The 24992-nt window shown below is 36.3% G+C and overlaps 2 protein-coding genes across 2 annotated transcripts; one reads left to right on the top strand and one right to left on the bottom strand.

Moving 5' to 3' along the window:
* Nucleotides 1-8201: 8201 nt before the first annotated feature.
* LOC113294636 (uncharacterized mitochondrial protein AtMg00310-like) lies at nucleotides 8202-8648 on the bottom strand. The gene has a single exon (XM_026543023.1). It carries the CDS (start codon nucleotides 8646-8648, stop codon nucleotides 8202-8204), a length of 447 nt encoding a protein of 148 aa, XP_026398808.1.
* Nucleotides 8649-12094: 3446 nt separating this feature from the next.
* LOC113297327 (regulator of nonsense transcripts 1 homolog) lies at nucleotides 12095-22358 on the top strand. The gene is made up of 29 exons (XM_026545760.1): nucleotides 12095-12855; nucleotides 14240-14491; nucleotides 14586-14756; nucleotides 14865-14915; nucleotides 15045-15137; nucleotides 15283-15378; nucleotides 15559-15609; nucleotides 15697-15815; nucleotides 16088-16196; nucleotides 16306-16428; nucleotides 16511-16582; nucleotides 17094-17165; nucleotides 17255-17321; nucleotides 17508-17650; nucleotides 17740-17811; nucleotides 17895-18023; nucleotides 18151-18306; nucleotides 18422-18535; nucleotides 18655-18753; nucleotides 18839-18916; nucleotides 19303-19437; nucleotides 19596-19670; nucleotides 19780-19894; nucleotides 20016-20380; nucleotides 20516-20578; nucleotides 20786-20857; nucleotides 21092-21217; nucleotides 21301-21420; nucleotides 21533-22358. The coding sequence occupies exons 1-29, from the start codon at nucleotides 12280-12282 to the stop codon at nucleotides 21674-21676; spliced, it is 3858 nt and encodes a 1285-aa protein (XP_026401545.1). The 5' UTR covers nucleotides 12095-12279; the 3' UTR covers nucleotides 21677-22358.
* The last annotated feature ends 2634 nt before the right edge of the window (nucleotides 22359-24992 follow it).

Raw genomic sequence — 24992 nt, 5'->3', positions numbered from 1 at the left:
TTGCAAACCCTGATTTGAAGACTATATAAGGGAGAACTCTAGCAACTGGGAAACCTAATCCCCACACCTCTTGTGTGATACTAGTTGCGACTAGAGTCGATTCTCCTTTAACCTTAGGTTTTTCCAAAACCCAGTAGGTTAACGACTTAAAGACTTCATTGGGATTATGAAGCCAGACTCAACTATTTTCTCTGTAATTGTGTGTTCTGATCTTACTGTTTTCTATCATATGGAGTACTATCTTCTCTAAGATTTGCTCGAGATTTATTCTTTGATAGGAAAGATAAAAAGTAGTCACAAACATCTTCGTCTCATCGTTGTGATTCCACAATATCTTGTTTCGCTACCATACGATTAAGATTATTGTGAGGTGATTGATATTACTAGGTTGTTCTTCGGGAATACAAGTCTGGTGTACAATTGGTTCCTGTTCACCTTGATTTATCAAAAGACGGAACAAAACTCATAGGTATATCTGTGGGAGACAGATTTATCTATTCAATAGACTTTTCTGTGTGAGACAGATTGGTTTATCAAGTCTTCGACTTTGGTTCGTAGCAACTCTTAGTTGTGGGTGAGATCAGCTAAGGGAATCGAGTGCGCGGAATCCAGCGTGGTTCTAGAGGCGTAAGGAACGCGACTGTACCTTGATCAGTGTGAGATTGGTTAAGGCTCAACTACATTCCAGTCTGAATTTAACTTGGAGTAGGCTAGTGTCTTAATACAGTGTGGTGTTCAAATATGGACTAGGTCCCGGGGTTTTTCTGCATTTGCGGTTTCCTCGTTAACAAAACTTCTGGTGTCTGTGTTATTTCTTTTCTGCAATATATTTTCTATATAATTGAAATATCACAGGTTGTGCGTAAGTTCAATCAATTTTGAATCCAACCTTTCGTTGTTGATTAGATTGATTGACACTTGGATATTCGTTTTTGATATCGTCCAAGTTATTTCTTATATTAAATCGGGATCGCAAATTCCTATTTGTTTGATTACATATTGAATTAAGAAATTGAGATATAACTCTTAGATATACTTTTATTAAGATTGAGTCTGTCTGTCTAGTTGATTCTCTTGAAAATATATTGGAGTTAGTCCATACAGATTGCTAAGTGAAATATTGGGTGTGGTTGTTAGACCCCCGCTTTTCAAGTTTTTGGTCAGTCTCTACTCCCCAAGATGCCTGCTGGAGTTGGAGAAGAATCCTGAATCAGAGGACTGTTGCTAAGGATATGATCTTGACAATCTTAGATGATAAGGAAGATACCATGATTGTGGTACCCTGGAGGTAGAGTAGTGAGTGGTTGGGTGAAAATATTATTAAAACTTATTTTCCTAATGGTGATGGTGATTGTAGGATGACCAACTTTATTGAGCAATGCAAGTGAGGTCTGCCATTCAATGACGATGAAACAATTTTGTTTGTCTTTGCTCAAGTTTCTTTGCTGGAGTTTGATGTAAAAGAGAAGGATAAACTGGTTTGGTCAGTTAGTGCTTATGGGGATTTCAGTGTGAAAGACACTTACTCATTTTAGATAAAGTCCTAACTGGTGTTGTTTAGTTTGGTTTAAATTCCATATTTCTAGACATTCTTTTATAACTTCGCTAGCTCTACAAGGCATACTTAAAACTAAAGAGAAGTTAATGCAGTGGGGTCTCATGTCCAATGCTCCCTGTCCTTTGTGTGATGATATTGTGGAGAATGAAAGTCATTTATTTAAAGAATGTTGCTTTGCTGCTCAAATCTGGAAAGGTCTCTTGATCAAAATGGGGTATTGCAGGGAGGTTTACAATAGTTGGAGAGATGAGATTATGTGGTGCGCTGAGCATTTTGAAGGTAAAACCCTGATTTCCTCTGTTAGGATTTTAACAGTTTTGTGACAGCCCAGATTTTCGGATTTCCAGCGGGCACAGATTTGGCCTTTTGGGTCGGTTCCGATCCGGATAGCAAGTCCAAATTTCCGGACTGCCACTCGTGTAGGACCATATTTTTCGTTTTAAAAGATTTCAATCAATAAAATCAGAAATTCAAGTTCAAATAAATTTTGCCTAATGAATATAATTGTACATTAAAAATTACAAAACTATTAAACAAAAATTACATAATTAAAAGTACCAAATTAAAATAAAAATAACACCTTGATTAAATCCATAACGCAATACCCAAATCCCCGTAATACATTTTCTTTTACGATTAGTGTTTCTTAATTCTCTGTGGAAAAGGGAGGAAAAAAGGGGTGAGCAACCAGCCAACCACAACTCAGTAGGAAGTTTCCAAAAATAATAGAGTGCATCGATAAACAAACAAATGCAGCAGATGCGATAATCAAAATCATGCACAAAAATTCGCAACGATACTTACGCCATTCTCAACCACAAATACTTAACATTTTCTTACTCAAAATCTTCGACCTCAAATTCTACATTCATAATCTAGTTTGTCAGATTTATTCTGGTAAAAAAAACCACTATCGTTTCCCGAACAGTCTTCTCAGGGTAGCCACCAGTGGTGGGATGCCATAAAGGCCTGACATTTCAATAGCAGAGAGACTTATATATGTGTGTTCCATTTCTAATCAGGACAATTTACCCGCGTACAAACACCAAACTATTTCCAATCACTTATGGTCTAATGCAATAAATTCACTTTCACAAATCAAAATTCGATTATTATGCTTTAATATAATTTCTAGAATAATAAAAAAAAATATTACCTAGATATAATGTTTAAAATCAAAATTAAAATAATTTAACAATAATGATTAGTAATCAATATATAACTTTTTTTTAAATGAATCAATTTATATAAAATAACATAATAAATTTAAAACAAACATCATGATTATTAACATGAAAATCATAAGAAATCAATATTATTTTAATGCTAAAATAGGTTTTGATTTTGATATTTGGTAGAAACCCCTACCTCAAAAGTTATTCCAAAAATCTCGTTGCAAGAACAAACACCTTTTTCCAAGAATAATAAATCTGATGCTTTTATTTTTGTTTACTTGTATAAATGAGCAAATCTTATATTGGAAGAATTCCATCTTCCATGCCATCTTAGCATTTGGAGTCGTTCATGGAAGCTTAAGTCTTATGGTGGAATCATAGAAACGCTAAAAAAAATAGCGCTTGACTGGTCAATGGTATTTGACTGAAATATTTAAATATTTGGAATTAAGAGTGGCTTTTATGTACTTGACTTATGCTAAAAGATTTTTAAAAAAAAAACTATTCTGAATAGCGTTTTTTTAAAGCTATTCAGAATAACGTTTTTCGTCTTTTAGCACGCTATTCAAAATAACGTTTTCTTTGGATTCCACAAAATCATGGAACATGGCTTGAAAAAGCGTGGATGGCACTTGGAATCCATTAAAATTGACATTCCACATTTTTCCAACCTTCGAATAGGTTGGATTCCACCATAAGACTTGCACTGAGAAGAAGACAGTGAAAGTGATAGGTACAACTGTAGAAGGGTTTTGTTTTCTTATTGGTGTTTGAAAAGAAAAATAAGAGAGAGAAAAAGAAAAAGGTGAAAGTAATGGATAACTTTTCTTTTCTTTTCTCTTTTGTTGTTTAATGGAAGAGAAAAAAGTAGTATCACAAAAATAAAAAAAGAGAAGGAGAAAAATGACGGCTAGGCTAGGGTTTATTTATTATAATTATTTATTTATTTTGTCTATTTTGCACAAAAATCAAGGAAAAGATAGGGAATTTTAGGAAGAATAAATGAAAAGTGATGGCTTTTTTTTTAATAACTTTTAGGGTTTTAAGATAAGTACAAATAATGAATACATGTAATAACTCTAAAATAAAAATGAGAGAAAAAATATCTTTCTTTGTGCCACATGTGAAGTGAGAAGAATATTATGTGCAACGACTAAATGTTGGTCACACTAAGAACATCTCCAATACAAAGGGTCAAGGTCATCGTAGGTGGAGGTCTTGTTATCACCTTTTTTTGGTGGGTCATTTGCTAAAAGACAAAAATAAATAAAGATTACAAATTTGACCTAAAATCCATCTTCAATCTTCAAGGTCTTACCGAGTCCATCTATGTGCACCCTAGTTAACCAGGGGTGCACATTCCTCACTTTATTAACCCGAGGTTTTCATTTATTTAGTTTTTAATTTTTGGAACTCAACAATAATAATAATAAAGAGGGCACAAAAGTCAAAACTCTATCTTACCACTTTTTCGGTGGTTTCTTCTTCTCATCAAAGTATCTTCTTCTCATCAAAATTAAACCGTCTTCTTTAGTAATCTGTCAATTTACATTTTTTTTTGATGGTATCTGTCAATTTACATAACTTATATGATTTTCATCAAATCCAACTTATTCGATATTCTTAATCCTTCATATGAAATCAAACGAATTTTCTCTCTTTTTGTGTGAAAAAACTGATCATGGTATGATAATTAAATTAACATAATACTTATATGGGATAGGCATAGTGTGATTGATCGATTTACGTTTTGTAGCTATAGATGGAAGAATGCATAAACAATCTTTCGGATCTTATAATATCAAATTTGATTTTTGTTCTAATATATGGTAATAAGGATAGTTCTAATTAAAAAAAAAAAGAAAGAAGAGATTTCAGATTTGATCATCATTGGATTCAATTTACTGATAAATATAAAGTATGAAGGATTTGGACTTTGTGCAATCATTAAAACTGAGGTAGTAGTAGCCTGATGGAACTTTGCAACTAAGTAAAATCGGTGATGGCTTAAGTAGTCTGAAAATTTTCAAGAACTAAAACTACAAAGATGAGAAGTATCTGATAAATTTTTGAAGCGTCTTTTTTTCCATTTTGTTATCGATAGATCAAGTGGAGAAAAGAGACGCAGTGAAAAGATAAAAATTGAGTGATAGTTTAAACTTTGTTTTCTCCAATTCCGTACGTATTAGATTTACTGCACCTATATTTAAATTGAAAAATTATAAGATGTATTAAATAACCAGAATAACCAGAGTAAGATGTGTGGCCAATAACAAAGGGAGGAACGTGCACCCCTGGTTTAGTAGGGGTGCACATAGATGGACTCGATCTTACCTACACTTTTTTATTTAAATTAGAGACAAAGTGATGATGTGGACCTAAGACCCAAGATCACGAAGAAAGTCTTATTTAGACTTTCTCATTTACCCTCACTTAGCCATGTCATCTTTTTCTATAACCTTCACCCTTGTATTGGAGAAGAAACTTTGGTGGAAAAGGTCTTAATCCTAGGTGTCATACTAATTTAAGACCTTTACTCCTTGCATTGGAGATGCTCTAATGATAAAGGGTAAACAACAAACATTCCTTATTTCTAACCACCCCGTAGAGATAAGAGCTAGCCCATTATTATCAATTTTACATTTAGTTAAATTTTTAGACACACCTTATACAATCAAAAATCATAATTATTATTTTCTTTTATTGGCAACCATAAATATATTCAAAACGAAATATTTATTCTTCAAGAATGAAGTTTTAGATTAAAACCCAAAGAAAATAGTACAAATGGGTTTTAGGCGTGAAAATCATATTAAGATAATTGCGGGGTTTCACACTATTAACCTCCAAATAATAATTTATCCATAAATTCAATAACTAAAACACTGGGTGTTACACTATTAACCTCTTAAAATGGATTTCGTCCAGAAATTCAAAACCAAAAACACCGGGTGTTACAATCTTTATCTATTACATCTGGGAGGAGAGAAATTCCAGATTTTTTTTGCTTCAAAATATTCTTATATGGAGGTGGTGAGCTACATTATTTTTCAAGAGGTTTGGTTAAAGATGAGCTCTCAGAATCTTAAAATTGTTGATAAACTGTTAACAAAGAGTTTATAGGAAGATGAAAACTTGACTGTAACTTTATTACTAAAGTTCCTATACCATGGTCTTGTCGTGCTCCTACGAGCTATGATGTTATGGTAAGTACAAATGGTTCTAAGGTGGTGATGAAGATGGCTCTGGTGCAATTATAATAGATTTATCGGGGGACCCTTTGGATGCTACTTATGGTGGTTCTCAACCTATCTCAGTTACTACTTATGAGCCTCAGGGTGTAGAACTGGGGTTGCAGTTAGCTATCAGGATTAAAGATCCTTATATACATCTATGTACAGATTCGTTAACTGCTTGTCTGTTGCTCAAAAATAATGATGTTAAGCCCCCTTGGAATTCCACTCAGGTCTGGGGGAGAATTAAGGCATTATTGAGGAACTTTGTGTCAATTAATATTAGTCATTGTTTTAAGGAGACTAACCAAGTTGCTCACTATCTTTCCAAGATCCATCAGAAGGAAAGTTTTGTTAACCTGGTTATTGAGGACTTCTCCCCTGATTTCAGGAAGATTCTTAAGGCTGACATGGCGGGAATAATTTATATTAAGGTCTAGTTGCTTTGTTTGTTGGTTGTAGTTTTGTTTTTATTTTTCTGTTTGTCATTTTTGTGCGGTTGGGGTTTCCTTAACCCTGTGTATCGTGTCAAAACTAAAAAATATGTAAAAAAAATAAAATAATTATAATCCTAAACAAGACTATTCTGCGTGGGTCATTGGCATATAGAACTACATAGTACATGGGAATTAAATGTAGACTAGAGACAGGAAGTGAGAGATGGTTGATTCAAGTTTAGATTCACACGAGAAGATGAGAGGTGAATAAAGTGGCAACATGTAAAAAAAAAATTCTGAAGAAAAATAAGATTCTATTTATATAAGACTCACAAATCAACTAAATGATACAACACAAACTCACTAAGAGCTCACTTAGATGTCAACAAGCACAGAAACTAAAAACTGACAAGAAAATAACACCAAGACAAACAACAGACCAAGAAAGTCTATTTTACATACTATTATGATCATAACTACCAGAATTCCTTTCCTCTTCTTGATTAACAACCATTTCATACTTATCTCCAAGCAGGAAAGGTATGATAACCTTAGGGGGCTCAGATTACTGTTGCTGACATCCAATTATTCTAGCAAACTTAGCTAGGGCATTATCTACCCTATTATATACTCTTAAGTCTAAACATGATTTCAATCTCATTTCAGACTCTTAATTAAACTTAAACATTCAAGCAGAATATTGTGATCCTCCCACCTGACATAATCCAATTGACTCTTGTTTAAGGCCTCCGTTATTGTTTTATTGTCACCCTCTAGGACTAGTTTATTGATATTCTTCTTCATAACCCATTGAACCGCCATAAGAGGATCTATACTTCACCTTGTTTGACATCTCTTGCTCTTAATGTCCAGGCCATGGCTTTCATGCACTCTCCTAAGTGACTGCGAACCACAAAAGAAATACCAGCGTTATTAGGATTAGGATTTATAGAAGCATCGACATTAATTTTTAATCAATTTAATGAAGGAGGGTGCCAATAATGTATAGTGCAAGTGATAGAAACTAAAGGATGCATAAATGTATGACTATGATATGCATGAGTGCCGTTTCTATTTATGTATGACTTATGTGAGTAAATGCAAATCTTATAATCATGATATAACCTATATATCTGCAGCATCACAACCTTATGAGATTTATGTTTACCTTCAAAGATCTTCAGACATTTATTCTTTCATATACACCACATTACTATCACATCCAAATTAATCATATCCTTCCTTGTAAGTGAAACCAAATTATTTGTATGAGTCCAAGACATAACCCATTCTTATATTGTGTTAAAATTTTGTGATTCTTGAAGAATAGTATTAGAAATCCCATACCATATAACTTGAGAAAATGGGAAGTGAAACATCAAATGTTTTGTAGTTTCCAAACTTTGGTCACACATCACACACTTAAAATTGTTTAGACGCGCACCTCGCTGAAGTCTAGCAGCCACTGGTAAGATATCTTTGGCAATCTTCCATATAACATTTGGCACTTAAATGACACCTCAATATTCCATATCATAAGCCACATATTATGTGGTTGTTCATAAACTTGCAGTAAAATAGCCTGATACACTGAGTTAACTGTAAACTGACTATGCTTAGTCAAAGACCATCTCAGCCTATCCTATGTTGGCTCTTGAGGAATTCTAATATCTTCAATCTTAGAAATCAGCTCATTAAGATAAAGTTGTTGTAACTTAATTGTTCTCCATATACTCTTTTCATGATCTATAAGTTCAGAAACTTGCTGAGAAGAAAGCTGATTATTAGAGACAGGGAATTAAAAATTTTGAGCATTCCCTTCACTGAGCCAATTACTCTGCCATTTATTGATTTTAGAAGTATCGCCAACTTCCCAGACATGAAAACGTTTAATCCACTGCAAGCCTCTTTGAATCCCATTCCAAATCCACGTTCCTTTCCGCTTAATCTCTCCATATAAAGGATCACCATGCTTGCAAAATCGAGCTTGAAGCATTTGAACCCATTTTGCATCTCTCTCATGAATCATTCTCCATGCCAACTTTGCCAACAATGCTTCATTGAAATATCTCAGATTCTTAAATCCTAAACCCTTCAATCTTTTTGGTAAATTTAATTCCTTCCATCCAATTATATAACTACCTTTAGAATTTGCTTTTTCCCACCAATTATTCCTTTGTAGAGCCTCCATTTTCTTTATTGATTTATCCGGGGCATACATACAACCCATTTGGTATTGAGCCATCGAACCAATAACTGCATGAATCCGAGTACTTCTACCAGCTTGATTTACTAACTTCTCCCGCCAACACTGAAGACGAAAACCAATTTTATCTAAGGAATCAACAAAGCAATCATTTTTATTCCTTCCAATAAATAAAGGAATGCCCAAATATTTTTTTTTTCCAGAGGCATCCTTTACATCTTCATCAACTCTGTGAGATTCTCTCTAGCCGCTTCACTTAAGTTATTACTAAAGTGAATGCTTGACTTAGGTAAGATAACCGTTTGCCCTGAGACCTGGCAGAATTGGTTAATAATTTTTATTAAATAAAGAATAAAATATCTTGAAGCATATGAAAATAAGATGCAACCGTCAGCGAAAAATAAATGTGATATTTAGGACCCTTATGAACTAGCTGAAGAGGAGAGATCAAACCATTAAATTCAGTTGATTGTAACATTCTGCTAAACGCTTCCATGCAGAGAATAAATAAGTAAAAAGATAAGGCATCACCTTGTCGGAGTCCTCTTGATGGTGTGAAACACCACCTGCTTAATCTCCTGCCTTGTAGGAATCCTAGTAAGAGCTTCGTTATCTTCCTTAGTAATGCAGGGAGTTATTAACTGAAAAATATTTGAATCTTGAGAAGGATTAGTTGAAGTAGTAATGGTGTTGAAATGCTTTATAAGTAATGCTTGGATGTCTTCCCAGGAAGTATACCAGCTACCTTGATCATCTCTAATAAAATCTATCTGATTGCGCCTTCTTTTAAAATTATCCCTGGCATGAAAAAACTCCGTATTTCTATCTTGATTTCGAAGCAGTTGATCCCTCAATAATTGAAAACCAATATCATCTTTCACTTGGTACCAATTTTGAAGATCCAATTACAATTGTTTTACTACTTCCTGATTCACAATTCTAGTATTCTGGACTTCTTGAATCTTATGTTGCACCTCTTGTATTTTACTATCCACATTACCAAAAGTTAATTGTTTCCATCTTCATATTCCTTTCTGAGTATTATTCAACTTGTGAGTAAATAAAGCTGCATGAGATCCAGTCTTGCCAGTTTTTCATTCTGCCTAAATCATCTTTTTGAAAGATTCATGTTTCGTCCAGGTTTCATAAACTCGAATAGGTTTATATAAGTTATATGATTGAGGATTTATGGATAATAAAATGGGAGCACCATCTGAACCAACTGGAATAAAATTATGAATAATAGCATTTGGAAAAAAAGACATCCAGTCATTTGAAGCTAATGGCCTATCCAATCTAGTTTGAACAAAATGAATATCTTTACTATGATTAGACCATGTAAATGGATTTCCAGCGAAGGGGAGATATAGTTTGAGAAATAATAATGGGTACCGAAGCCTTATGAGTAGAGAATGATTTTATATCATGAAAAGATAAAGTGACATTCAGATCTCCAATGATAATCCAAGGAAGATTCATATGCATACCCATTTCAGCAATACACTGCCATTGAGTTTTCCTTTTCTCACTATAGCAAGAGCTATATATGCAAGCAAGAACCCATTGTTGATTTGTAGAGCCCGTATGAACTATAAAATTTACCATGTTATCAGTGAAATGCATGAACAAAATTTTAAAACCATCCTTCTATAAAACAGCTAGACCCCCGACCCTAATTTTATTATCATGACACCAAACATTTGGATAATACATATCATGCGAAATAAAATAAGCATTCTTACTTTGTTGTTTCGTTTCAGAAAGAAAAATTATATCAGGGTATAGTGAGAAGTGCATTCTTTTAGATGTTGTTTTGTATGCTTGTTTCCTAAACCTTGGACATTCCAAGCAAGAATTCGCATTGTGACTGTCCACACCAAGTAGGAAGATTCAAAACGATAAAACCAGCAATAAATAAGAGGAGTATATTGAAAAGAAATTATGAAATACGATGTTAAGAGAAAACCTGATCTTCCAGCTCTGTTGTATACTAGGATGTTCTTCGGGAATATAAGTCCGGTTTATCAATTGTTTCTTGTTCACCTTGATTTATCAAAAGACGGAACAAAAACTCTTGGGTATTTCTGTAGGAGACAGATTTATTCAATCCTATAGACTTTTATGTGTGAGACAGATTTGTTTATCAAGTCTTCGACTTTGGGTCGTAGCAACTCTTAGTTGTGGGTGAGATCAGCTAAGGGAATCAGGTGCGTAGTATCATGCTGGGTTCAGAGACGTAAGGAGCGCAACTGTACCTTGAGTCAGTGTGAGATTGATTAAGGTTCAACTACAGTCCAGTCCAAAGTTAATTGGTAGTAGGCTAGTGTCTGTAGCAGCTTAATACAATGTGGTGTTCAATCTGGACTAGGTCCCCGGGTTTTTCTGCATTTTTGGTTTCCTCGTTAACAAAATTCTGGTGTATGTGTTATTTCTTTTTCGCATTATATTTTGTTATATAATTGAAATATCACAGGTTGTGCGTTAAGATCAATCAATTAGAATATCCAACCTTGGGTTGTTGATTTACATTGATTGACACTTGAACATTGGTCTTTGGTACCGTTCAAGTACTTCTCTTATATTCAATCGGGCTCACATATTTCTATTTGCTGATTGCGGATTGAATTAAGAGTTAGAGATATTAAACTCTTTGATATACTTTATTCTAGATTGAGACTGACTGTCTAGTTGATTCTCTAGAAAGTGTATTGGAGTAAGTCCTCTCAGATTGCCAAACGAATTGTTAGGTGTGGTTGTTAGACCCTCGCATTTTCACCAATATGTGTGTGTAGTATAACCGCTCATTTGATGATCGACTGCATAGTAAGCTTGTTGCATATTATCCTGGTGAAATCCTCTGGATATGGGCTCTTGTTCTTGATTTATATGTACATCCTTAGGAAGTTGAACACTATCATAACTACTTGTAACAGATCCTTCTTTAATTTTTTAGGTCTCCTAGCTGTAGAAGTTTCAGCTCCTTTTCCCGACACACTATAAATAGTTGAAGCATGAAAACCATCTTATGGAATTTGAAAATGCTTTTCCTCCATCTCCTTTTACCTCTTGTTTTCTTAGGGGAATTGATAATTAGTGATGGTTTGGATGCCCATCTCATAGTCCTACATGGGCTATCAGCAACATGTTAATCAAGATTATCCTATATTGGTCATTTTCTGATGACCAGTTCATATATGCGGTGAAGCCAAAGAGTTTTTTTTCTGCACTACCGAATCTTCACGTAAGTAGCGAAACATTGTGCACCGTCAAAACAATCATTTACTCGACTCATGGATTAACCACGATTTAACTCGACTAACTCGAGTACACTTCCTCATGGTCCCCATCTTTCTTTCTGACCCCGAAATAGTATAGGTATTAAGCAGAGGACCTTGTAAAAGACTTTAATTACACTCTCAACCTTAAGAAAACTTTATTATAATCTGCGTCTTTTTTCAGTTCTGTCTCTCGCTTTTCTTATTATAATCTGCGTCTTTTTTCAGTTCTGTCTCTCGCTTTTCTTATTTTCCCCAATTTCTGTCTCTTCGTCTCTCTCTTTCTCAAACCCTAACCCTAATAAATCCTGATCACATCAAATCACAGAGAGCACGAACCGTAACGAAAACCCTAGTTTTATCCAAAAAAACAAAAACTAGGGTTGCATCATTCAATGGCCGCTCAAACGGTTGTAAACAATCTATACGAAACGGCATCACAACCTGATACAGGGAATGATGCTTATACCTTTCTAGAATTCAATACACAGGGTGATGAATTTGATTATCCTGAATTTCGTGAACTTTCACAACCAATTAGGGCATCTGTCTGGTCTCCTACACCTGGTGCTCCTCCGTCATCAGATTCTGTAATTGTCGATCCGGTTGAAAGAAGTTCTTCTGATCTTCAAACTGAAACAAATCCTGTTTCTCCTGTTGCTGCTGCTTTAGGAGGAAGTTCTTCTAAGGTTAGAGGTGGTGGTGGTGGTAGTAGTAGCAGCAGCAGTAGTAATAATAATAACCAGGCTGTGGTTGATGCCTTGGCATCAGGAATGACTGGTTTGAGTTTTGAAGAAACTGGTGATGATGAGAATTTTGAGTATGGTAAAGGTGATTTTACGGAACATGCTTGTAGGTATTGTGGTGTTCAGAATCCAGCTTGTGTTATTAGGTGTAATGTTCCTTCCTGTAGAAAATGGTTTTGCAATTCTCGTGGAAACACTTCCGGTTCTCATATCGTTAATCATCTGGTATGATGCTTCTAACTTTTAGTAATTTTATTCCTTTTGTATCTAACATTCTATGATGAAGTTGAGGTCGATATGCCATTGTGGGGATAGTTCTTGGGGATAGTTCTTACGGGTTAAGAATGGTATTATAATGACATTTTGAGTAGGAAGTTGCTAGTAATTGTGCATTTACAAGCTTAAGAAATGCAATTAGTGATGTGAGTTGTGAGGGATTCATAATAAGGTATGCCAGTATATCCGGTGTCTTTATTTTTTTGTGAAGAATTATGCTAGACACCGTTGAAAGTAGGAAAACTTCTAAGTGAACTGAAATATTGAAAGAGAAACAAAAATGTGTGTCTGGTATCTTTTGTTGTGACCATGAACTTGTGTGTTAGAAACTATATGAATAAGAAATGTGGTAGGCAGCATATGCACAGATGTAATGTAATGTGTAACCACTTGTTTGTTTTGTATTGAAATTTTCACTCTCACCTGCCACATAAACAAGTTTTGTAGATAAAAGGAGGTAGCTAGGACTTCCATACCCTTCCCACCTCTTCCCATTCACCATAACCTAGCAGAGTAGCGGTACCTGAATTTGATGATATAAAGAAGTGATATAAGCAGCAATCTTGAATTAGCATTAATTTAATAATTTTGATCTTCTGAAGCCCAACATTCTAGGTGAGCATAGCCAGAACACTTACTTTTAAGAGCTGGATGTAAAAGAGTCTCAATAGAACCTCCAGTCAGTTACTGTGTTAAAATTGTTCGCCTTCTACGTTTGTGGAAGGAGCAGAACATCAATAGGGTTTAGTATAATGAATTACGTGGAAGTGATTTAATTGTGGTTGTCCTCCATTTTATATTTATTTTTCAGCATATATGAATTATTACTCAGATGTTCCGCTAGATCTTGAACCATGATAGCAAGTGAACTAGATTTTTGGTCTACAGAAAGATTTTTTTTTTTTTGGTCAACCTATTTGACTAAGCACAGAACTGGAATAAGTTTCCAGTTACTATTGATTGTGAAGCTGTAGACTCGTTAGAAAACAAATTCTTGTCTTCGATAATAGAAAGTTGTTGATGCTAATTTTCGTTGAATGTGTCTCACATATTTTATTCAAACTATAATGAAAAAGACTGTAAAATTTTGGGCAATATTCTCTTTAGATAATATGGACTTTTACTTAAAACTGTTGGAATTTGAGTTGGCATTTCCTTGCCTGATTAGCCTAGCCTACATTTCCTTCCATCTGCGGAGTTGAATGACTTACACAAGTGTTTCTTATTTTGTTGGTATCTTCCATAGATTTTCAATTTTTATGAGTTGCAACTAACTTTTACGTTGTTCTTTATCAACCATCTTTGAATATGTTTCCTCTTTCCTCTTTTCCAGGTTCGTGCAAAGCACAAGGAAGTGTGTCTTCATAAAGATAGTCCACTAGGAGAGACAATTCTTGAATGTTATAATTGTGGGTGCCGTAATGTGTTCCTTCTTGGATTTATTTCTGCCAAAACAGAGAGTGTTGTTGTTCTACTCTGTAGAGAACCTTGTTTGAGTGTCAATGCATTGAAGGATATGAACTGGGACCTGAGTCAGTGGTGCCCCCTTATCGATGATAGATGTTTCTTGCAGTGGCTTGTTAAGGTTGGTCTATATAGCTTTGTATCTTCTACTCAAGGTATACATCAGATTTTTCCCCAAAAAATAATTATTTAATTATTTTTGATTTCATTTGCAGATTCCTTCTGAGCAAGAGCAGTTGAGAGCACGCCAGATTAGTGCTCAACAAATAAATAAGGTGGAGGAGCTTTGGAAGTCAAACCCGGACGCATCGTTTGAAGATCTTGAGAAACCTGGAGTGGATGATGAACCTCAGCCCGTTGCTTTGAAGTATGAAGATGCATATCAGGTGGCTAATTGTATTTTTGGAAATTTAAAATAGCGAATATGTAAACAAACATGGCAGCTGGCAGGTCAGGCTTGTTCTAACAGTTTTATCATGTTGAATCTGTTGCAGTACCAAAATGTATTTGCTCCACTAATCAAACTTGAGGCAGATTATGATAAAGTACGTATCTGTTTTATGCTACTTTGTCTTTTTATTTGTTTTAACTAAGTTTGTAATCTAGAAGTGTGTGAATGGTAATTGTTGCCTGTCTTTTGGACTTTGATCGTTAACAATTTCATTTTGTTGCAGATGATGAAAGAATCGCAAAGCAAAGATAATGTCACGATTCGATGGGATATTGGTCTCAACAAGAAACGTATTGCGTACTTTGTATTTCCAAAGGTGTGTTGAATATATTGTTATGTCTGATCAGACTTCATTATGACTAATATTGTTTACATAGCCACCCTTTGAGGAAAAAAATGTATCAGTTCATGCCAGAATGGAATTTGCACAGCATGTTTTAACATTATTTTGCGATTTGCAGGAAGATAACGAATTGCGACTTGTACCTGGTGATGAGTTACGGCTTCGTTATTCCGGGGATGCAGCTCATCCAGCATGGCAGTCTGTTGGGCATGTGGTATGTTCTACAAAAGAAAAAAAACCCTAGTATTTTGTCCTCTTAGACATAGCATAGGTCCCTGCACCTTCACCGTCGTCGTAACTTTTGTCAGTTATATCTTACAAATGTATGAGCCAGATGTTGCGCAAACCATGCTGCATGTTTTCAATATTTTATTAATGTATCGACTTGTCACAGATCAAACTAACTGCTCAAGAAGAAGTTGCACTTGAGCTCCGTGCCAGTCAGGTGTGCTTCATTACTATTCTTTTTAGCTCTGGAATTTCACTTTGCTATTCATTACTGTAACCACTTTTTGTTATTATTTCTATTCAGGGTGTTCCTGTCGATGTGAACCATGGCTTCAGTGTTGATTTTGTTTGGAAGAGTACCAGCTTTGATCGGATGCAGGGAGCAATGAAAACTTTTGCTGTGGATGAGACAAGTGTCAGTGGGTAAGGGATCATTCTTTTGTATCCTTGTAATGGCAGGTCAACATGCTATAATGTTTACTTACCATGCTGGAGCTGTGTATACATGACAAGTGTCTAAAATATTATTTAAGTGTTCAAGTTCAATGATGCCATACAAGCAGATCTATAGCTGAAGCATACTCTCTTGTATTCGTAAAGGATTCCATGAATATTAAGTGATCTTTAGAACTGAAGTTTGCTTGTAACTGTAGGCATACTGCTTCTCTTATTATTAAATAATCTCTCTTTTGCAGGTATATATACCATCACTTGTTGGGCCACGAAGTTGAGGTTCAGGTTGTCCGCAATACACTACCTCGCCGATTTGGCGCACCAGGCCTGCCAGAACTCAATGCGTCTCAAGTATGTTCACATGAATAAGTGATCTTGTCTTTTTTATTTTTTTTGGTGTTGTCTCAGTTAAGCAATTTCCTCGTTTAATGTCCTCAATTTTTACTCGGGTGCTTGACAGGTTTTTGCTGTAAAAAGTGTACTTCAAAAGCCAGTAAGTTTAATCCAAGGTCCTCCTGGCACGGGCAAAACTGTCACTTCTGCTGCCATTGTTTATCATATGGCAAAACAAGGCCAAGGGCAGGTACATTTGGTACTTGTTTATTATGTGTGGCATGCAACTGTACATTCCATGTCCGTACATGCTAATGAAATGTAATCTTTAGGTCTTGGTCTGTGCTCCAAGTAATGTGGCTGTAGATCAACTTGCTGAAAAGATTAGTGCAACTGGGTTGAAGGTAAATTTACTAACATTCTAATGTTGTCGCATTTTTTTAATTTTATTGTATGATATTAATTTATTCCAACCTTCACGTTGGGCCTTTTTGGAAGTTATATTTGTAGATATCTACCTCAGATGCAGGGTACCTAGTTTATTTCTAGCTTGTTAGCCTGTCGGAATTGTGTACACTCTTGTTATTATATAATGTATAACTTCGGTTCAACAGCAATAAAAATAGACTAGGGTTTCATGGGCCTCTTTATTATGTCTCTAGTGTGTATGACAATAACGTACTCTCTGTACAGCCTCAATGGAAAACTGACATTCAACAACTTGATATTGGTGTATTTTGATATGCTTGAGTTAATCTTTGAGGCATAGTTTCTTTATTTTAATTTTCAAATAGTGTCCAAAGTTCTTAGGTTGTTTCAGATTCATTGCAGCCTGGAATATTATACCACCAATCAATGATGAACATTAGTACAGTTGACTTCTCTAAATACCTCAAAATTTATTGAAATTCTCAGGTTGTTCGTCTCTGTGCAAAATCAAGAGAAGCTGTGAGCTCTCCCGTTGAGCATTTAACACTGCATTATCAGGTATATTGTGGGTTTTGGTAAAAATGACGCGTTGCTTTTTGAACGATTTAATAAGGCTAATCACGATTTGTATTGTTTATATGCGCCAGGTCCGACATCTTGATACTTCTGAAAAGAGTGAACTTCACAAGCTTCAGCAGCTGAAAGATGAACAAGGTTCATTTTTGCTACTTTTTTTACTGGCCTTGCTGGTCAAAAAGCAATAAATGGTTTCTCTATTTATCCGTTTGTGGGTTCAGTTGGTTCGACATTCTGTCCTGTCACCGTCCAAACTTTTGGTCGCTTATCCACTTTTCAGTTGATCCTAAACATTAATTTCTTTTGTCATTTTTACTCTTCCAGGAGAATTATCAAGTAGCGATGAGAAAAAGTATAAGGCCCTTAAACGGGCGACTGAGAGGGAGATATCTCAGAGTGCTGATGTCATCTGTTGCACATGTGTTGGTGCTGGAGATCCTAGACTGGCAAACTTTAGGTTTCGTCAGGTTGTCGATTAACTCCATTGTAAAATATCAGAATCTTTTAAAATTTGATGTCCTTTTGTTAATTCAATTGTTATCGTGATCTGTGGCAGGTTCTTATTGATGAGTCAACTCAGTCAACTGAGCCCGAGTGTCTAATTCCTTTGGTTCTAGGAGTGAAACAGGTGATTTGGTTACCATAAGTTTTGAGGTGATTGCCTTTAATTTTGATCTATGTAGCTTTTTAACCGTTACCTTCTTGAATTAGGTTGTTCTTGTTGGTGATCATTGTCAGCTTGGTCCCGTCATCATGTGCAAGAAGGCAGCTCGTGCTGGCCTGGCTCAATCTCTCTTTGAGCGCCTTGTGCTCCTCGGCGTAAAACCTTTCAGACTGCAGGTATAATCTAGCGTCTCTTTGATATACCTACTGAGCTATATTATATGTCTGAAAGATCATTATCTGAAAAGTGATTTTTGTGGGTTTTTGGTTTGCATCATTGTTTTACTTATGGTCTGAGTTTCAGGTTCAATATCGAATGCATCCATGCCTCTCGGAGTTCCCATCTAACAGCTTCTACGAAGGTACTCTTCAAAATGGAGTGACCATTAATGAAAGACAATCTACTGGTATTGATTTCCCTTGGCCCGTGCCAAACCGTCCCATGTTCTTTTATGTGCAGGTATTTGGAGCTACTTTTCATGGTTTCCACATTTTTGTTTCAAATGAATTGTCTTAACACGCACACACACTATGTGTATTATATTACCCATAATTTTTTATTGGGATATCTTTAGATGGGGCAAGAGGAAATAAGCGCTAGTGGAACTTCATATTTGAATCGTACAGAGGCTGCAAATGTAGAAAAGATTGTGACAACTTTCTTAAGGAGTGGTGTGGTTCCTAGTCAGGTATTTTATTTTATTTTCGGACAGTTATAACTGAAAGAATGTTTACCTTTTTGCCTTCCAAACATCTATTTGTTGGTGGTCGTGATATTTATTTATGTTTCCTCCTATGTTTTCTGCAGATTGGCGTTATAACACCATATGAAGGACAGAGAGCCTATATTGTGAATTACATGGCAAGAAATGGTGCTCTCAGGCAGCAATTATACAAGGAAATCGAGGTTACCTTCTTCAAACAGATGAATTGTATTATAATCATTTACTGTTTAGGTGATTGTTATCCTGCAACGTTTGTGGTCTTTACAGGTCGCTAGTGTTGATTCGTTCCAAGGGAGGGAAAAGGATTTCATTATCTTGTCCTGTGTTAGGAGCAATGAGCATCAGGTGAGTTTCATATTAAGTTCTCTTTGTTCTTCAGTCAACCGTGCTTTACAATTCTTAGGGTAGAAAATAGGTTGCCATATGTATGGGTTCTTTTATATATCCTCTGACCTTCGTCATCGTCTCTATCATTCTCTTCTGAGGCAAGTTTTAGTAACTTATGTAGAGCCCCTTGTGATACAGGTTCCTGTTTAATTGTCTTAAACGGAAGGAACAAAAACCCATTTGATGTTAGGCATCGTACCTGGAGATTACTGTTACTAGTTTCTTACTCAATTGTTCGTTTCGTTAATTTTTTTTTTCCGGTTATGATCATCAATCTTTGGCTAATCTGGAGTCTTCTTAATATAGAAAGTCTTAACTTTGTATCCTGTCTAATCACTTTTTAGGGCATTGGGTTCCTTAATGATCCACGTCGGCTTAATGTTGCTCTCACTCGAGCTCGTTATGGTATCGTAGTTTTGGGAAACCCGAAAGTATTAAGCAAACAGCCATTATGGAACGGCTTGTTGACGCACTATAAGGTATTTTCAAGGTTCCCGTCTAGTACCTTTCATTGTACTTGAGACCTGTAAGTTGTAACTTGCTAAAGAGGACTGTATCTCACCATTTACAGTATGTGCAAAAAATCTAAGATAGTATTTTCAATTCAGCGGTAATTGATTTCTCACAATTCTCTCAGGAACACGGATGCTTGGTGGAGGGGCCTCTTAATAACTTGAAACAGAGTATGGTTCAGTTTCAAAAACCGAAAAAGGTATTATCACTTTTACGTTGGTCACTCAGCTTGATGTATATGACGATTGGTTTGTTATTTGCATCTTGGACAGAATCTAATATGTGGGTTATTTTGGAATCTGGAGCAGATATACAATGACCGCAGACTTTTCTTTGGAACTGGTCCTGGAGTTGGAGTTGGTTCTAATGATAATTTCGGTTCGTCAAGTCCCAATGCTGATAAGAGAGGCAATCGTTCTAAAGGTACCTTTCAGGCATAATACTTGCCCCGATAGTGTGAATTTGGTACAGTGCCCTCTTTTTTTATCCAGATCACTTTTTGTCACTGTTATTTAGACTGACATTTATTATTCCAACGTGCCAGGTTACATACCGTCACCTAGTGGTCCCCATAAGCCTGTTGTCCATCCGGCAGGGTTTCCTGTTCCACGCCTTCCTCTTCCACCTTTTCATGGTGGTCCTCATTCTCAGCCCTATGCTATTCCAACTCGTGCTGCTGTTCATGGACCAATTGGAGCTGTTCCCCAGGTTCCTCAACCTGGGAGTAGGGGATTTGGGGCTGGTCGTGGAAATGCTGGTGGTCCTATTGGTGGGCATCTGTCTCACCAGCAAGGTTCACAACAAGCTCTTGGGAGTATTGGCTCAGGTTTCAATTTCCCTCCATTGGACAACCCAAACAGTCAGTCATCCGTGGGTGGTCCATTATCGCAAACTGGGCTTATGACTCAGGTGCTTATATTTACCTACCTGATTTTTCTTTTTTTCCTGTTGGACGTAGTAACCATGTTAAACTTCATCAGATCTCGAGGTTTTGGCAATGACGACTAGTTTGTGCCATCAATTGTTTTTGCTATTTGTTTGCAGATGCCAGTGCAAGGGCTCAGCCAGACATTCCGTGAAGGATTTTCTATGGGTGACATGTCACAGGTATCTAATATTTTTGTAATTTAAAGTTCATCTGCTTGGGCAGTTATGTAATGTTTTTAATACTTCTTCTAACATTATGTTGTAACCAATCAGGAATTCTTGGATGACGACTTTAAGAGCCAGATTTTCGTAATTTAAAGTTCATCTGCTTGCGCAGCTATGTAATGTTTTTAATACTTCTTCTGACATTATGTTGTAACCAATCAGGAATTCTTGGGTGACGACTTTAAGAGCCAAGGATCACATGTTGCTTACAATGTTGCTGATTTCTCCACACAGGTAATGATTGCAGATTTCATCCATCTTTCATGTTCATACTAGCTTGCTTCACCTTGCTTAATTACTGTGTTTTACCTATTTGGGGACTCCTAAATTCTTGGCCAAATATTCAGTATTCACCCTTTGTTCCTTACTAAATGACAAACTAGGATATCTAGGTGTCCAGTACAATTTATTGTCCATGTAAGTAATTAGCATACACCATGTGCCTGTGGTTGATTGGTGAACTTGCAGGCTTCTCAAGGCGGGTATGATTATGTTGCACAAGGTGCACAAACTGGATTTCCTGGGAGCTTTTTAAACCAAAATACTCAGCCTGGATATTCACATTTGGGTTCTGGAAATGATTTCATTTCTCAGGTTTGTTTAATGTCTCCTTCGTGTTTCATTGAACCTGGAACATAAAATCTTTTTTGGTGTTCTGATACTGTTTTCACCTGTAGGATTACATGGCGCACGGATCTCAAGGGCTGTTCACCCAAGTGGGTTTAACTGATCCATCGGCAGATGATTCTTCTCAGTCCCATTTTGGTGTCCCAGGCCACAATCCACTTCAGACACAGGTTAGTAGTTTCATCGGCAGTAGCTATTGGGTCTAACATTAATTGCCTGGTAATGTAACAGTGACACTGATTTCAACAATATTTCATCTCCCATTTTTTTCCTTCAATTCAGGGCTTAATGAATCCACTTTACTCCCAGCCCTTCACCCATTATAACACTACCCAGCCAGGAAATATGCAGCCTCCCCAACAGCAGCAGGGTCAGGGCCAGCGCTCACAAAACCATAAGCAGCAGCAGCTCCACTACAGCGGCTGAGCCGCTGCGGGCCTCTGATTAGTTGATGGGTTATACTCTTTTGCATCCCAGCAGATTGGTTATGCTGTCATGACATGCATGCTGTTTCGTATCTGCCTTGACACATGTTGAAGAAAAGAAGACATCACCACATTTTGAAGCTATATGCTTTTCTCCTATTTACACAATGGTGGTAGGTTGGATTGGTTTTGGTGAAGTTTCAGAAGGCTTTTAAGTTGGTTGTTTTCGCAGACGGCTAATAATGTCACGAAGGGCTATCATGGGCAGCATTGCCTGAGAGATGAGGAAAGAATAAACCCCCATTCCTGCTTGAAGTTTTCTGTTATTTTGAGGAGTAAGAAATTTTGAAGGGAAGGAGCACTCTTTACATGGTTGTTTATAAAGATGACGATGACGACGACAATGAAGGCTCAAATGTGCTGTTCATTTGTGCTTGTAGAAAATATGGGATGGCAGGTCGATCAGCCTAGCAAAATATTGTGTACATATATATTAACTGATCATTCCACCCGGCAAAATATCAACCTGGCCCCACCTTAAGATTTACTTTAGAAGTGTCTCAAAAATTTCTCCCATGAATTGTATTTGGGGCTATTTAGTGGTATTTTAAAGTTCGAAACGAAAAACCTCTATTTGATGGATGTGGCATGTTACATGATATATCAGTATTCTTTTTGGTGTATGTCGCGTCCCTCTTCTCCCTTTAGTCAATTTTTAAGCGCTGGTGTGATGTTGTGGACACTTTTTAATTCGAGGCAAGTGTCCAACAGAGTTGGTCATGTACCGAAAAATTCTGACGTAACCGAGTACCGTATAATTCATAAAGATTCTGTGTAGGTGATGCCACGCGTTCATCATTTAATGCAGTACCACTTGCTCACTCCGGCACAGACACTAATTGGAAATAACACCACTTAATGTGGCTAGATTGAATTTTATTTATGTTTATTATTGTTGGAAGCTGGCATTGGTCGGTGCAAAAATTCTATGTTTCAATATAGTAATCGTTTCAAGAATTTTGGAGTCGACAGGCATTGTATGTTGTTGTACGAAATTCTTACAGATTGTCCAGAGACGCAACTTCTTTTGAATTGCATCCAACCTCAGCCTCAGACCGTCGACGTGCAAAAGCTAGATGCAGTTAGAATCCATATATGGTGATCACAAATGGTCCTAATGCTGATCTCTTTTGAATCGAAGGGATATAAAACCGTTGTACATTAGTTTACCATTATTCTTTTCATATCGTATCATTTGTCCTCTCTATATATGTTCTGCTTCGCACGTTATAGACACCCGAATGACTTTGTCATATGAGGGCACTCCTACTTAACACCTAAGGTATAGTGATTTCACGACTTAAAAATCAAAACAAAATTTTCCAAGCATAATCGTGGGAACCATTCAGATTTTGTGTGTGTTTATAAATGATGGGGCTTACTCGATTCAAATCAATTCAATAAAAATTCGAATTCTCATTACAGTTTCAACACTAGAAACCGAAAATGAAAATGAAAATGAACACGGTGGCAGGGTTTACATTTGGAGTTGTGCTGATTTTAATTAGCTTCCCGGCTTGTTATGCTCAGCTTAGAATCGGATTTTACACAGACATGCAAAATCAATGTCGAGGAAACCGTCCAGGGTATTGTATCCCGAAGATTTCAAAATGATTCAAGCCTCGGAGCTGCACTCGTCCGTATGCAGTTCCATGATTGTTTCGTTGAGGTACATATATAATATTAGGCAAACTTTGTACATATATTCGGTAATTCGTATTTCGGGTACGCATATTCTTACCAACTTTTTAAATGTGAAAGGGGTGTGATGCTTCGCTACTTCTAAACGGGAATGGCACGGAGAAAACTGCAGGGCCAAATGGAAGTGTGAGAGGTTACGAACTAATTTACGAAATAAAGACAGAATTGGAGGACAAATGCGCTGATAAAGTCTCATGTGCTGATATCATTGTCATGGCAACCAGAGACACTATCGCCCTTGTACGTCTAAATAGTTATAAATCGCCATCTTTGAGTTTTGAATTAATTAGATTAATTTGTTAGTATTACTTATTATGAACCTTTGATCTATAGCTATTTTTGTATATACTGGCTTAATTCTTAATGATATGTTGATATTGTTGGAGTCTTGCAACAATAGAAGAAACGTCAGATGTATCAAACAATAAATATAAAGAACCGTATCAAACAACTCTACCACGAACAAATTGATGAGGGCAGAATCACAGGTTCCATCCCCGTTGCTGAGTTTACCCACTCTTAAACTCAGCAACGGGGATGGAAGTAAAACGCCGCACAAAAATAAAAGCAAGAAGATGAAGAAAAGACCTAGAGATGGTCGCTGCTTGTGTGTTTTGAAAAGAGATTTTCAAGTTGTATTTATAGGAAAATTAACTTGCAAATCAAGTTAGGTTTAGGTTTTTCCTTAACACATTAGTTCGCGGGTATACTCTAAAGTAATGCTAAACCCCAACGTGCGAAGATGTCTTCAGGATAAGACTGCCCGATATAACTTGTATTAGCACAATACAAGTTACCCACTTTTAAACTCAGCAACGGGGATGGAAGTAAAACGCCGCACGAAAATAAAAGCAAGAAGATGAAGAAAAGACCTAGAGATGGTCGCTGCTTGTGTTTTTTGAAAAGAGATTTTCGAGTTGTATTTATAGGAAAATTAACTTGCAAATCAAGTTAGGTTTAGGTTTTTTCTTATAAAACGAGTTTTGTTTCTTGTAAAACAATTAAACACAAAAAAGGAATTTTTCCATAAATAAAACTCTTAAATAAATTATTTATCAAGTTAAAACTTGCAAAAAATAATTTCAAGTAGACACGGACTTGGTGCTTGGTACACGCGCATGGGCATGGGTCAAAACATGTATTTTTCTTCCCACCCGCTCCACCCACATTGTTTTACAACATATCCATGAGAATATGACAATATAGTGGAGCACCTCTTTAGACCCTTAGGTCATGAGATCAAACCACACCAAGACCAAAAAATCATTTATTAAATAACTCATTTTCTCCAACAGATATTACCCAGAGCAAAGGGAGCAGATATGAAGTAGAAACAGGAAGGAGAGATGGTACCGATTCCCAAGCTTCTAAAGCAGATGCTAATCTCCCAAGTCCTTCCATTTCAGTGTTCGACTCCATTGAGGTGTTCAAAACCAAGGGTCTTAATGCGACAGATATGGTTCTTCTATTAGGTAAACCAATTAGTATTTTATTTTCCGCGTTAACAATAAACTTCGATTACTTGCACAATTTGATCATTTTCGGTTTTTGATTTT

The sequence above is a fragment of the Papaver somniferum genome, chromosome 7 (assembly GCF_003573695.1).
Source record: "Papaver somniferum cultivar HN1 chromosome 7, ASM357369v1, whole genome shotgun sequence".
Lineage (NCBI taxonomy): Eukaryota > Viridiplantae > Streptophyta > Magnoliopsida > Ranunculales > Papaveraceae > Papaver > Papaver somniferum.
Note: the sequence above shows the minus strand (reverse complement) of the source record. Positions and strands in the feature narration are given on the sequence as shown.

Coding starts and splice junctions, on each gene's coding strand:
- LOC113297327 (XM_026545760.1), top strand. CDS start 12,280: ATGGCCGCTCAAACGGTTGTAAACAATCTATACGAAACGGCATCACAA. Junction 16,197..16,305: donor CAGAACTCAATGCGTCTCAA/GTATGTTCACAT, acceptor GGTGCTTGACAG/GTTTTTGCTGTAAAAAGTGT. Junction 18,754..18,838: donor AATTATACAAGGAAATCGAG/GTTACCTTCTTC, acceptor TGGTCTTTACAG/GTCGCTAGTGTTGATTCGTT.
- LOC113294636 (XM_026543023.1), bottom strand. CDS start 8,648: ATGGCTCAATACCAAATGGGTTGTATGTATGCCCCGGATAAATCAATA.